Source organism: Alosa sapidissima, chromosome 7 (genome assembly GCF_018492685.1).
Source record: "Alosa sapidissima isolate fAloSap1 chromosome 7, fAloSap1.pri, whole genome shotgun sequence".
Taxonomy (NCBI): Eukaryota; Metazoa; Chordata; class Actinopteri; order Clupeiformes; family Clupeidae; genus Alosa; species Alosa sapidissima.
Genome location: NC_055963.1, coordinates 20,441,531 through 20,457,043, shown reverse-complemented (window position 1 = coordinate 20,457,043; position 15,513 = coordinate 20,441,531). Strand labels below are relative to the sequence as shown.

Here is a 15,513-nt window from a genome sequence, read left to right as displayed (position 1 = left end):
AAACCCAGTGGTAAATATAAGTTGAAACTAACTGTATGATTTATTTAATCAATTATTTCAATCAATTTTTTGTTTAATCAAACAATGCTGTTAGGAAACTAAAGCAAACTAAAGCAATGCGTCTCAAAAACTCAGCAGAATTGCGTGTTTCACTATGAGTTCTCTCAACACTCATCATTGCCTAGTTGTGGAATACTGGCAAAGAATACTTCATTACTGTTTTCTCATTGAGTTAGTTTCCTATATGAATCTAAGACCCCTCTCTCTTGAGCATAATGTGACTAGACGGATTTCTCTGGTCACAAAATTTCACTCGTGTCACTGCTGAGAGAACCTCATTGTTGTCCTTTCAGGCTGATGTCTGACGTCTGAGATAACGGCAGTTCCTCTTTGTATCAGATGAATTCTGGGAGAAAGGATGCACTGCAGTGTTCTCAAAACTTTCGTCATGTTTTCAGATGGGAGGGCTTGATTTTTGTCTGCACGTTATGCAGTGCTACGTGCCGTTTGTGATATTACTGTATAAACTCGAGCCTGAACTCTCTCACCTGGAGATGCATAACATCTTCCCAGTGTGCATTGATGCCACAGAACAACCTTTTGTAGTGCTTCAAAGAACGCTCAAGGTGATAGTTCTTTGAAGAACCATTTAAGAAAAAACAAACAGGAAAGAAAATAGTTTTTCAGAAGAACCATTTCCAATGGTTCACTATATGGAACCATATATTGATGAAAATAAATATTTAAGCACCTTTATTTTTGACAGTGTAGGGCTCTGAACAATAGCCAATGTTTCAGGTAAGTAGATAGATGTGTCATATGATTTTGAGTATAGTATTTTGCTGTATAGCTATTTCAGTTATGAGTTATCTCATATCCAAATCAGTAAATGTGTGAATGTGCACACTAAACATTTGCTTTTAAAAGTTTGCCCCTATAAACTTACTCTGTGTGTTTTGTAATCTATATTGGTTGATAATCACTTTATGGCAATCGCATGACATATCTTGTCGAGGCCTCGTAACAGATTGGCTTCACATCCACCAGGCCTTTTCAGACTGATAGTTCGCCTCGCTTATATCCGCTCCGAGGTGTCTTATCTAATCCAGGTGTTTCTCGGTCTGATTGCTTTCGCCACCGAGATGAAAAGCCTTTCTCGGGAAATAAATGGGCTCCATTGATGACTACGCCAGCCCGGCCTGCAGTGAAAAGGTACGTTCATGCATTCTGTTGTATGTGGGGGTTTGGCAACTGTGCGTGCACACACACACACACACACACACACACACACACACACACACACACACACACACACACACACACACACGGGTATTGTGTGTACAGTGCCACACCAGACCTCTGACCCAGTGACTGCTCTCTCCCCCTCTAACAAGTCACAAAACGAGTCACGGTGACTCACCTGCTCACCTGGCCCCGGAGCCCTACCTGTCTGCCACCAGCTCACCTGTCACCCAAACCTTCCCTGCAAATCCAACAGCACTCAAGTTCCCTCAGGACATGGTATTTGCCCCACGAAAAAAGAAAAAGAAAAATGTATTAACACCTGCCAACATGGATTCTGTTTTGTTCTTTAAAATACATATAATCCACATACATGATTTCGGTTATAGATTTCTGTGAAAAGCATCTACTCTCTATGACCTATTTTATGTCAGAGCAAGGGGTTCATCATTTTTTAGGTGACAAGTCTCACTCTCTGATCAGCACAGTATAAACCACACAACTGAAACATAGCATGTTCTGCTCATTATTGTGTCCACTAGGTACCAACAAGCATTATCTTCCCACATCCCAAAATAATCAGTGGCGTCACTATAGAGATAGCTTCACCCAGCAACCCAAAGCAGCCCCAGACGAAGGGTCTCTGATTTGCGTCAACCTGTGTGAACTCTGACCCTTGGCCCCGTGACTTGAGTACGGGGCACAGAGTGCGGAGTAAGCACACACAAGAGGCGAGGTCATACGTGAAAAACAGCCTCTTTGCCGCTGAAGTACTTAAGATGCTGAGAGAGAGAGCGGGAGAGAGAGAGCGGGAGAGAGAGAGGAAGAGCCGCGGTGTCTCTGGTAAGGTTTCCCATCATGCAATGCAGTCGGCCCGGCCAGACCACACATTCCTTTCTGCTTAGCCCTCCAATAACCATTAGAGTGTTTATTTTTAGACATGAATCAAATGGCAATGAATCTGTAGCGCCTAAGTACGAATGCATGGTTCTCACAGTAACACATGGGTACACGTGTGTGTGTGTGTGTGTGTGTGTGTGTGTGTGTGTGTGTGTGTGTGTGTGTGTGTGTGTGTGAGACAGACAGAGAGAGAGTGTGTGTATGTGTTTGTGCATGTGAGTGTGTGTGTGTGTGTGTGTGTGTGCACGTTGATTTGAACATATCCATACATGTGTGCCTGAATGTATATCTGTTTATGTATTCCTCCTATACTCCTCTCATAAGAGATATGACAGCAGTATTTGTTCCTTGTGTGGTCCAGTATCTGTGGTTTGTGTGTGTGTGTGTGTGTGTGTGTGTGTGTGTGTGTGTGCTGGTAGTCCCTGGGCTGAGGAGCCCCCTGCCGAGGCCTGCTGTAGCTGGAGCACAGATAGGGAGTGACAGTGTGAAATGAAACACACAGATAGGGAAGTGGCAGACAGGCAGACAGGAGCCAGCCTCTGCGCTGGCCGGAGATTAGCCTGACTCCAGCCCCACATTCCCCAGCAGTGGCAGCAGCCTGCCCTGGCTCCACCGGTCCCCCTCAAGACTGTGAGAGCCAGGCCACAGCCGCTCTCACACACACACCAGACCAAGACCAGAGCAGGGCAGCTCAGCGCAGACACACACTCACAAGGCCCAGAACGCAGCGGCATGTGTGCATACGTTACATAGACACCAGTGAGGACACACACATGTACACACACACACACACACACACACACACAATGCATGAACACATCTCAAACACAAATGTGTGTACACATTTCCCACATACCAGAGCATACATCTCACAAGTAGCAATGCAGTCACGCCTAAGACACACTTCACACATAACTGTAGCCTGCAAGCATGGACAAAAGCCTACACCTTGGAAATGTTCAAATCCCCAACAAATGACATTGAATTACATTGAAATAATTTCTTTCTTTTTAAAATGATTTTTTTTGTCAGCCATACTATGAAAAAGGTTTGCCTAAATCCACATCACAGATTTCCCCTTACTTTGATAAATTGGCCAACTATGTCATGGAGAAAATAAGCAGGGAATCTCAGCAATACTCCAATCACAGACAATAAATACCTAGCAGAATTCCACAGTTATCTCTCGGAGTAGACTAAAATGAGGATAAACCTTCAGTTTAGGTTAAGGAATGTTGTCCACAAATACACCACTGGCGACACATGCTTATCAAAGAAAGCGTGGTGTCTAATGAAAAGCACTATCGCTTATGGGGATGGCGTCGACTATTTCTGAGCGAAGAAAAAAAATATGTATTTGTGATTAAAGCAAGCGCCGAGTTGACAGCATCTTGATTTTTTATTTACATAACCAAAACCTGACCTGGCGGATGCATACTGTCTGCTCCCTGGCGCTATGGCGTGGAGCGCGTGATGGACTGCGTAATGAGTCTCGCGCAAGAACAGGCCTCAGGAGGCACCTCATTCATAAGCGCGGTATCAGCCGTCCACCAGCAAGAGACGAGCATTATAGCACGCGTTAACCCTGGCTCTTGGTAGCCGCTGACTTATTGAGGTTAAGACAGCGAAGCCCTCCGAGTGAACCGCTTGCAAATAAAGACGGGATCAAAGTGAGATTAATACAGTTCATCGTGAGAAAACAAAGTTATTTGTTATAATGTAGAGCGTTTTTCCCTTTGCACCACCAAGATCTGACAAACACCCAGATTATTTTGGAACTAGGCCACATTCCAGGGCGATGCCAATTATTCTAGTCGACATTACTCTGCTGGGTCAATTAGATTATAATTTCTCTTGGCCATTATAAAAACTGCAATTTACATGTGTCTCATTAATATTGACAAATTTAATTGTTAACTATTAAATAACCAGATGATGCCTCATGTCTTGGCGATGCGTCTCAAATGCATATTTTAAAAGACAAAAAGGAAAGAAAGACATTAAAAGTGAAGAGGAGATTAGAACAAATGCTATTCTCAGCACCTAACAGGTGTAGCCTATTTCTGTGGGCAAAGCAACTTTTATAAGATAAAAAAAAAATAGAAGCGATCCTTAAACGAATATCAAACGCATAAGCTAGCCTACATTATGTCGTTCAATTAATAACCCAAACTGAATTCAAATGAATAATAAATCTCAAAGTATCTACAATAGTGCGTTCTGAGAATTCTGCGGAGATGGAGAAATTAATTAATACATTAAAATAATGTATCTCAATCATTTGTATTAAAGTCACAAAGTAGACTATTTAGCCTGCATTTCGAGCGATTAAAAAAAACGTTTACTATTAGGGTGACAGCAAAATTATAAAATAGGGTAGCCCCCCCATCACTAAGAGATATCCTCTCAGAAATGCACAACGCAGGCTACTCCACACACACACACACGCGCGCATAGCCTACACCTGGGACACTCGGCATTACTCGTGACAAGTCAAGCGGAACAGAATTTACAGTGGGCTCTGGATCATTCATTTTCTGCGTCTGCTTGTCTGAAGCAAGAAAATCAGACTTCTTAGATCTCCTAACAGAAGGCTATAGGCCTACTACAGCTGAATGTGCAAGCTCTAATAATATTTATATTTATATTTTTATATTAATTTCATAAAGGAATGCGTTATATCATAAAAAATAAAACGCACGCATAAAAAAACAAGTTTGTACTTTAACTATGGGTTGTCTGTGGCCCCTATTCCGTGTCAGAATCTGTCTGTTAGCCTATGTATATTGTGGCTGATTGAATAATCGTGACTCTCTCCATTTTGGCTATAGGACTCACCACAGACCAGTCAATGATGAGAGAAGTGGCGACGTCGAACACTGCCCTTGATTAAAAGCCAGTTGAGGTAAATGAAGAGGAGGATTAAGTGTCGGCTTGTTTGACCTTCTCTAATGATCAAACAAAAGGCCAGCTCGCGTTTCACACAGCATCTCCTCCGGTCGATTGTCTCGCTTGCGCTATAGGCGCGAGGACTGAGTTCACATCATTAATTAATCTTGTTATCTGTGACCTGTCCAGAGGCTAAGGTAAGACAGACCGTCCAGAGAAGGTAGACAGACCGATGGCTTGAAAATTAGTGTGCCTCACAAAAATGTTGGACATATTCAACCAAAAACAAGCTACATCAGACAATGTCACATTAAAAAGCAAACTTCAGGGGAGTTAAATGATGGCTAAATATATTTCAAAAATTACAATAATAATGATGATGGTATTATTATTATTATTAATAATAATAATAATAATAATAATAATAATATTAATAATAATAATAATAATGTTTTGTTTCTTCTTACTTATAGACGTTTTCATCTGTGATTTTGCTAGCATGTAATTTTGCACAATTATTCGTGCATATAATCATATAATTCATATAACTAGCTTTATTTTTTCTTTTTTTCTGCAGGGAAGGCTACACAAACAAAACCGCTAAGATAACAATATTTCCAGCCTGCTATAATGAGAGTGATTACTGTTGTATCATCGTGGATAGTTGTTGGTCGTATCTCTTATCTCAGGGTTGCTTTTATAGAGAACTCAGCCACATTTACCTGGCCATAAAACCCAGCATAACATTCCCGTTGAGCCAGAGAAATGATTTTATAGCAACGTTTTTATTTTGCTGGAATGCTCAATTAAAACGTTTGCAGGCATTGTGTACACAGTAGCCCTAATTACGAAGAGGGTTAGTTTAAAAACTTAAAAGGGAGTACATAATATCAATAAAAGACGTTGTACTTTGTTACATGATTACCACTGGTAACTATACCACACAGTATCTCATGACCAAGGCTTAAAAAGAAACAGAAAGAGTACAAACACAGTGGTGACCAAATCAACGTCCTTCCTCAATCAAAGAGAATTGAGTGAACAGTTAGTTTTTTTAAGTTAGATAAATTGACTTTTGAAACAGAAGAGATTCAGCAGATTCAGCTAAAAGGTGGGTCCATTTCAGGTGCGCTTCTAGGAATTGCATACCCCCCTGTCCCTCTGACCCTTTCCTCCTATCGCTTTCCTCCAACAACGATGGGTCCTACCTTTGACTGAGTCACGTGGTCCCGTCGTACAAATAACTCGCAGTAAAGTTTCCCAGTGGAGAGCGAATCACAGAACAGTTATATTAGAGATTATCAGCCGCTTCTTCTATCTCAAGATACAGAGAAGGCAAAGAGTCAACATTACAGCCATCCCGTGGATCGAACGAAATTTTGGAAGAAAAATAAGATATTTATTTCCTCGCCGAGGCATTTTGGACGTCTTTACGGCGACACCGTATTCCTTCCGTGCTCTTACTGGGAGAAAGACGTCGACTAAAACACCATTCAATCAACCTCAGTTGGAGCGAGGGTTCCTGGCTTTATCACCGACCGTCCTTATCTGGTGAGATAATATGAGAGAGCCCTTGGATGAAATTGTATTAGCCCAGTGCATACAGCTATCAACGTTTTATGTGATCTGCGTTTACAATGATAAAAATATATGTATCGGAGATATGCCACAGGCTATCTATTGTGTCTTTTGATTTGGACCCTACATTATGAGTTAACGGTACAGTAAGCCTAGAGTTCCTAAGGATATCTGGAACGGCTGATAATTATTTATATCTGCAAGCAAAGATACTGGGAGCAATTTAAGCCATTTTCACTCGTTAAAAGTCAATCAAAATGCCCGAGCACTGATAATTATATTATTTAAAATACTCGTGGCATTTAATCCTTGCTATGCGAGAGAAATATATTTGTTTTGCTAGTACATTTACAGATGTGTTACCTGAATACTGTAAGTGAAAGGATTAATGGCCTCAAAATACGTTGACAAGACGCCTGATTGTATTGAAGGTTTCATTAAGACTACTTTTGTTAAGATTAGAGTCACAGGTGTGATTTCACAGGTGACGCCAGGCATGTAGGCTAGGCAGCTTCAACAAGGTGACAGTCTTTGGACTATGAATTCATCGCAGGACAGATTTGTGGATTCTGCTAATGTGCTAAATCGTTCAACTTTCTTTTATTTTAGGAGCGGGTGTTTATTCCGTAAACGGAGTTCTTTTGTCATTTCGTGGAGATTGATGAGATTGCAGTGAATCGGCCTCCACTCAGGAGTAGGTGCATACCCTCTTACCTCGTCAAGAAGACTCAAGCAAGAGGCGACACGATGTACCAAAGTTTGGCTTTATCCTCCAACCCTTCTCCATATGCACACGATACTGGGAACTACATCCATCCGTCAGCGAGCTCCCCCGTTTACGTGCCCACCACTCGGGTACCTGCCATGCTGCAGACTCTCCCCTACCTCCAGACGTGCGAGTCTACCCATCAGTCGCATGGCCTCGGGGGCCACCATGGCTGGCCACAAGCTGGCACGGACAGCTCTTCGTTTAACCCGGGCAGCCCTCATCCTCCTCCTGGATTCTCGTATTCGCACAGTCCACCGGTGAGCAGCAGCACCGGGAGGGACTCCGCGTACCAGAACCCGCTGGTACTGAGCAATAGCGGACGGGGGGACCAGTATGGAAGCGCTTTGGTGCGCTCGGTCGGAGGATCGTACTCCAGCCCATACGCTTACATGAGCCCTGAGATGGCCACCTCCTGGGCGCCTGGACACTTCGACGGTGGCATGATCAGTCTACAAGGACGACAAGGCGCGCTGTCTGGGAGAAGATCCAGCTATGGTATGTTTAGTTTTTAGTCTTAGAAGGTCCGTTTAAAACAGCCTATAAGTCACGCCGCCAGACCCATGATGTTCCTCCAACTTTCAAAGAAAGAATATTCTGACACACCGCGACGATAAAAAAAACGATTTGTTTTGAATAACCCAATGCAGGCGAAATAATGACAAAATACTTCCTTCTAGTCATTCTGCCTGTATAAAATGCAACAGGCGTAATTGTTAGTTCACTCGGTGAGACTAGAGCAGGCAGAACAGCAAAGAAAACAATTTCCAAGACCTTAAAACGAGGCCTGTGTATAAAACACTGAATAGGCTAAATATGCTTTACAAGATAGATAATTGATCCCTGGGTTACAGAATAGCCATTGTATCATGCAACCATACTTGTGTAATTCTTTAAGCCATTTTCAAAGCTTGTTTTAACAGAACTATGGTGAATGGTTGGAATACCTCAAAAGGGATGAACCCATTTGATGCATTGATCTCACAATTTACTGCATAGGGTGTTAAAAGTTATTTATTGTAGCCTTGAAGTTTTTAATGGACCTCTTTATCTGAACGGTCAAACCCCACCATCAATTGTGTCAGTCCTTTGAGCTGATAAATTTGTGCCTTGCTTTTAAAATAAACATTGTTGCACGTTCTACTAATACACATTCTTGAAACACGAAGGTCTAAAGACGTTTAATTTAAATGCTAATTCCATTCCCTTCCATTGACTTGACTGTTTTCAGTCATCAACTGATGAAAGAGTTCAGTACACACATAGGCATCACAATGGTTAGAAAAGCTATCACTGAAACATTTTGTCACGTTGATCAGGCTTAAACGGTGGTTTTAGATGTCTGATTGCCACACATTGACACAGTGCATTTTGGAACAGAGACAGAGTGGGCTCCTGGTTCCAAGGTGGTCGGTGCTAGGAAGCGAGATTGGTGATAGGCTACTCTTATTTATATAATAATAATAATAATAATAATAATAATAATAATAATAATAACAATAATAATATCCAGTTTTGGCCTTGGAATTCGGGCAGTTAATTACTGGAGGCCGTCGCGTGTCAGTAGCTTGATTGATTGGAGACCCCTGGATCTTCAACACTGATAAGACCCCCATAGACATTCCATCCGTCGGAGACCCGTGCCTCGTCAGTCGCCCTAATAGGCACTTCTGACCCTGTCCAGGCGTTGGCACGTTCTGGCTCAGTTCGCTTTTAGTCGTCAGAGTGGACCCTATAAATTCCTCTCCGTCTCTATAGCCTACCTCGTGCATCTCGTGTAGCGTCCACGAGTTTGCTTTCGCGTCTATTGTTGCGATTTAGGCTATATGTTGGCAAGTTAGGCCTATTTTACTAATAATGTCAATTTTATCATTGCATTAGCATTCTAAGCAAAATCACATCCTAAAGTATGCACAGAAAAAATACCGACGAGACAAAACAAGATCTAGGCTATTGTATTTAAACCTTTCCCCTTCGGACCTGCTTTAAATAATTCCCCATGGGCAGATTGCATAATGTTCATTTTGCATTTATTTTATTTGATAACATTGTGTCCGTTCTTTATGTCAAATATGGTCTTTTTCTTGCCTTTGCAGACATGTTGGAGGAGATACCGGGCGAAGGCCGAGAGTGTGTTAACTGCGGCTCCATCTCGACCCCGCTGTGGAGACGAGACGGTACCGGTCACTACCTGTGCAACGCCTGTGGTCTTTACCACAAGATGAACGGCATCAACAGACCGCTTATCAAACCACAGAAACGCCTTGTACGTATCAGTGAGAGGCATTGGTGCAGCTGATAACCTTTATGTTAAAGGCATTGATGAGAACCCACAGGCTATCAAAAAAACTGAAGCACCATTATAAATCGCAGCTTTATTTCTATTTATAGAAAGACTGTACATTTGTCAACTTTTGTCCAGCACTTCTGTACAAAATCATAAACTAATATATATATTAGAAATATAGAAAATAAAGAGAGCAAAATATATCGTTAGGCCTATTTCTGGGTCACCTAAAATTAAACTCTTGAGTTGTCATAGTGTGTTAGATAAGTGAATTTGTCCGAAACATGTTTCATTCTATAGCTCACTCTAGTTAATTGTGGTAAACTCTGTGTGAGAGAGAGAGAGAGAGAGAGAGAGAGAGAGAGAGGCTCCAAGGTCAGTAAGTTGTGGGAGAAGGTTGTCGGTGAGTGAGAGAGAGGCCTTCACCGCTGTGGGTTTTCCCATGGCTCGCCGTTCTGTCTCCGGCAGCTGCTGTGAATTAGTCCAGATTCAGAGGGTGGCGTTAGTCTTTTTTTTTCACTCTGTTGTTTGTATTTGTCCTTCACTGACCTTGTCCTTGGGCTGTCTGTTTTTAACTGCGGCAGCAGCATAAGGCTTGGCTGCAACTCGCTCAACTACTGTGCACTTCTTCTGAGAATTCTCACTCGTGTCCCACAACAAGCTGCATAGCTCTGGGCTCCCATCAGAGTGCATGGCATTCCTGGCTCCTATCTCAACACTAATGCAACGCTATGTAGAGTCACACACACACACACACACACACACACACACTGTCTCTGATAATCCATCTCAGAAGTTAGTCTCAGAAAATGCTATTTTCCTGCACAATTTGCTCTCTGGCGTTATCCATAAGTAATGTTTCACTGTTTATTAACGAGTGTATAAGACAGACTTCTTCATGCCTCTCTCCGTGCCTCTGTCCTCACAGCAGACCACCTCTCGTCGGGCGGGCCTGTGCTGCACTAACTGCCACACCAGCACCACCACACTGTGGCGGAGGAATGCTGAAGGGGAGCCCGTGTGTAACGCTTGTGGCCTCTACATGAAGCTCCACGGGGTGAGTCAGTGAGTCCCTTCGCCCAGGCAGCGTACTTCCAAAATACACCCAAAAGACACCCGTCGCAATTACGGTCACTCTCCGAATCGTCCTGATACTCCTGTCACCAAAAAAGCTTGGCCAAACGCAGACTGATATGGTCATGATGTAAAAGTGTGGATTGCTTTTGGTTGAATGCTCTGGCAAAAACAAGTCTATATATATGCCAGGTAACCAGTGAATAAGTGCAGTGGTGACCCAGGAGGGGAGTTAGCTCACTGGGGAACATCACAGTGCAGCTAAACAGCCAAGCCTGGCATCTGCCTAAAGTCGACCATGTTAACACAGTCTGGCTCAGTTGCTTGAAAAAAATCCCTAGATGGTGTTGCTTTTCCAGTCAAAATAGCATTATTTAACACATTGAGCTGTTGAATTATTTTCTAAAAATATCTACACTGTAAATACAACTGTGCTTGATTGTGAGAGTTGCAAATCCCTCTTGTTTGGAGAGAAAAATCAGGCACTAGTCCAATGTGTATACAGAGTAGTGCCCGAGTTCCAGCCGTGTTGTAGGTGACCCGACTAACTCATCATTCCTGCTGGTTTCAGGTGGCCAGACCACTGGCAATGAAGAAAGAGAGTATCCAGACCAGGAAAAGAAAACCTAAGATGCCCAAATCCAAAACTTCCTCAGGTAAGGAGGGAAACTGCCTCAGGATATAACTAAATGGACCGGATACTATGAAAAAAAAAAGGATATATCTTCCAAAGTACAATGTCCATTACAATGTCATGGTTCTTGTGTGTGGGAAATAATATTATTACTATTACTACTACTACTAAATCTCAGAAAAGAAGTTTCGGAAACCGTTCATTTTGGGCATTATCAGTCCGGTGGGATTATATTGCTCATCATTTCTGTTGTACCCCCCCCCCCCCCCCCCCCCCCCCCACCACCCCCATCCACCCATCCACTGTAGGGACCTCAGCCTCTGGCACCAACTCCCCCGCCTCCTTGTCCGTATCCGAGAACGCCTCCACGATAAAGAGTGAACCCAACATGGCCCCATCTCCATACGCTGGACAGACCGTTGTATCAGTCTCCCAGGTAACCATGCACTACTACAAACACAGAATCACAAAACACACACACACACACACACACACACACACACACACACACACACACACACACACACACACAGGCCTCACTGATATGAAGCTTCAATAGTTTCCTAGAAAAATGGAAATTTTGAAAAAGATAAAAATGTAAAAACTGAAATTGGGCTTTTGTTGTAAATCCTGCTAACCGTCATCTATGTAAAACATGAATTAATTCAATATGCTGACATTTCAGACTTTCCTAAAGCCTTCATACGTTTTGACATGTCATACGTGTAATTTCAGGCCTCTTCTCAGCTGGAGAGCACAAGCTCAGGACACGTGGACATCAAATATGAGGACTATGCCTTCACCCCTACCTCTATAGCTGCCCAGAACTCTTGGTGTGCGTTGACCCAGGCATGACCACCCTTCCTGGGACCCTGGGGCCGTTGCCAGTGGCCGAATCGAACCTAAACCCAGTCCTGTTATGTGTGGATGCATACAGACTTGTGATAACTACCTATCGTTGTAATTAGAATTCATCAAACTCCCACGCCCAGCACTGGCCGAGTTGGTCAATGAGAGAGGAGAATGCTGAGAGGATCACTGGGGACATGCAATGCACAGCATCACTGCAGTTTGGGTGTTTGTTGTTGTCAACATATCAGTTTTTGGTGTCATTTCACCGTTCTTTTTACCAGCGTGGTATCTTGACACATTAATGGCCTACCACGAGTGGGCAAGTTGTTGCCAAATGTTAAACTCGGAAACGGTGAAACCACAATGCGGGGGGGTGGGTGGGATGGAAGAGTTTTATCACTTCTGAACTTGTTTTAATACTTTAAAATGTAAATGATTCACTTTTAAAGACACATTATTTATGTTGAGATAAGGAAAGCCAAGGAAACACAAAGCCTACCCATAATATCCCTCTGCTCTGGAAACATATTCTTTTTTTCTATTCTTTTTTTTTTTTCATTTTGTGATGTCAGAAATTCCGACCCTCCACTCTGCTATTCCTTCCTTTATGAGGGTAGGCTGTGGAGCTCCTGGACTCTGCTGATTGGTGTATTTTCAACGGAGTACTGTATGTCAGACAATCTTAAAGTGCAATGACCTCCCCCTGTCTCTTCAAAAACATTTGAAAAAGGGACACATGTTAATTTGTGTAAGATTTTGTTTTGTTTGTTTGAACATGTTAACCAAAATTTATTTGCTGCATTTTGTTGAATTAGAAGGGAATGTTATTATTATTTTATTTGCCTCAGAAATGACAGAGGCAGGGCTGTGTTGGCTGAGTATGTTTGTCTTGTTTTTGTGATGCTCTTCAAAATTTCCATAGATTAATAAACCAAATTAACATACTCAGCTCATAATATTTCAGGGCCATCTATTCCTAATTCATGCTAAATCCCTTTAAAGATTTAAAGAGCACAAATCTCCATAATTAAACATCGAGACGAGTAACATGTAGAATAATTATGTATTTATGTAATGAATGAATTGCAATTAAATGCAATGCATTTACTCCTTGCAAGTGCATTTGTAAAATAGTAAAAATGTATACCTATTTGAGGATTCTGTCAGAATATGTTTTGCAGACTGGCCATTTTAGATTTTATACAAACCTTAAAAAACAAAAACTTAATTAAAATGCTAAATTAATCAGTTCATCAGTTCATGAATTCATTATACATTTTGTAAATTGGTGAGCCAATGTTATGAGTTTAAACAAAGGTATTTCCATCAGAGTTTAGGGTGTTTTCCAGATAAGCCGGTGCTTGTGGTGCAGCGGTTCTATTTACAGCTGAAACACTTGTAGCGACACTCAAACGCAGGTCATTTCTCCCTCCTGTCTCCTGTTTTACTGCCCTTTCCCTGTGGGAAAGGTACTGTATTCATGCATTGTTCTCTGTAGAACTCATTCTTATTAAGTAAGAAACATAAAACAATATAAAACAATGACAGTAGTTCAGGTGACATCTTGCAAACCGGAAGTTTGAAAGTATAGAAGCACTTAATTAGACTCATACTAGATTATGAATGGGATGCCAGTCTAAATTATATATACAATTATACATATTTTTATTCTGTTGGAAGTTATTAACAAAAGAATTGATGGATCCGCATTAGCCAACATTTCAGGTCAAATTATTCCATTATGTTGGGATAATTTGCAACCTGCACGTGTAGATTATATGTGTGTGTGTGTGTGTCTATGTTTGAGAGTGTGCTTGTGAGACTGTGTGTGTATGAGCAAGCGTGTTTGTGTGTGTGTGTGTGTGTGTGTCAGTGTGTGTGAGTGCAACTCCTCTGAGTGAATGCTATCGGGCAAAGGTTGCGTTCCAGCTCGGCTTTATGGTCCCCAGCGCTTGGGTCTGGCTGGCACCCGTTCATCCAGCCTGGGCAAAAATGCTGCCGTGTCAGCGATGCGGCCCGCCCCTTTACAGCCTCATGGCGACGCACAGTCACCGCCACCCCGCTTTATTGCCATTGGCCAAATTAGTTTATGCTATCTGTCACCGTGGCAGTTGTTGTCTAGGTGATGTGTCATCTTGATGTAGGTCAAAAGCGTATGAGATTCTCCTCATTGTGGTACTGTGTTAACTCGATAGCTGTGTGAAAATCAATCTAAAATCACAGTTAGGATATGCCCACATGTGATTAGTGATATGCCCTCATTTGATTATTTTTCTTACATTAATATACAAATCCCAATACATGTAGGGTCTAAATGTAGGCTATATTATGTTGGCAAATATTTTCTTTGTATATTCTTCAAGACTGCGTCTAGACTAGACTAAGACTGGAGGACCAGATCATGCGGAGGATGGATTTGACTTGGGATGTGCATTAACATTAACAAGTTTGTTTATCATTATAAGAGACAGATAGCACTTATTTTCAGTCTGTTACATCCTATAAGCAAAAATCTTCCTCACAAATACACACACACACACACACACACACACACACACACACACACACACATACACATACACAAACACTTGCCCACAAACCTACACCTCAACCCAATCGTCCATCACCTCTGCACACGATGTTCAAACAACAGGCCCCATTGTCCTTGTGTAAGCGCCGCTTCAAAGGGCCAGTAGTTCTAAGTGCTAAGCAGACAGTCGTGCAGGCGCGCGGCGGGGAGCAGGGGGGTCCAGTCTGTGTGTGTGTGTGTGTGTGTGTGTGGCGGGGAGTGGGGGTCCTGCGCGACCCTCACGGCCTTATTTACCTTCAATTGTCTCCGAGTAAGTGGTGTCATCAGGGCGATCGCATTGTAAAAACCCTCAGAGTGGAACTGCCCTCTGAGAGGATTGTTCTGACAATTAGGAATAGAGAGAGAGAGAGAGAGAGAGAGAGAGAGAGAGAGTCCTTATTGGTAAATTGTAGGGGGCGGTTTGTAGCTATTTTCTTTTGTTATAGAATGTTATTGTCTAAGTTTGGCAGCAGTTTAAATTGTGAATTTCTGCTGGTTCAAAGGAATATTAATATAGTCATTTTTTCAAAAGCCCTGTAATAAGGATGAAAGTGACATTACGATGACATTACAACTTTGACCTCCAGAAAAAAAAAACTATTAAAAAGCATTGTAGGGTCAAAGTTGTCTTGAGATTATTTCATTCTTCCCCCCCCCCCCTCTCTCTCTCTCATCCTCATCCTAAGGGGATGCAGTCCAGCTCAATAGCATGTCTGTGATAC

The 15,513-nt window shown here is 42.3% G+C and overlaps 1 protein-coding gene across 1 annotated transcript; it reads left to right on the top strand.

Moving 5' to 3' along the window:
* Positions 1-5,734: 5,734 nt before the first annotated feature.
* On the top strand, positions 5,735-12,587 carry gata5 (GATA binding protein 5). Its single transcript, XM_042099211.1, has 7 exons — positions 5,735-6,582; positions 7,219-7,873; positions 9,472-9,641; positions 10,591-10,719; positions 11,308-11,392; positions 11,679-11,806; positions 12,106-12,587. Exons 2-7 carry the CDS (start codon positions 7,357-7,359, stop codon positions 12,223-12,225), a joined length of 1,149 nt encoding a protein of 382 aa, XP_041955145.1. The 5' UTR covers positions 5,735-6,582; positions 7,219-7,356; the 3' UTR covers positions 12,226-12,587.
* The last annotated feature ends 2,926 nt before the right edge of the window (positions 12,588-15,513 follow it).

What these genes read in the sequence shown, in the direction of transcription:
- gata5 (XM_042099211.1), top strand. Translation starts at nt 7,357, where the DNA reads ATGTACCAAAGTTTGGCTTTATCCTCCAACCCTTCTCCATATGCACAC. An exon ending in TGGGAGAAGATCCAGCTATG is followed by an intron (nt 7,874 to 9,471) that starts GTATGTTTAGTT and finishes TTGCCTTTGCAG; the next exon opens with ACATGTTGGAGGAGATACCG. An exon ending in CCGTTGTATCAGTCTCCCAG is followed by an intron (nt 11,807 to 12,105) that starts GTAACCATGCAC and finishes GTGTAATTTCAG; the next exon opens with GCCTCTTCTCAGCTGGAGAG.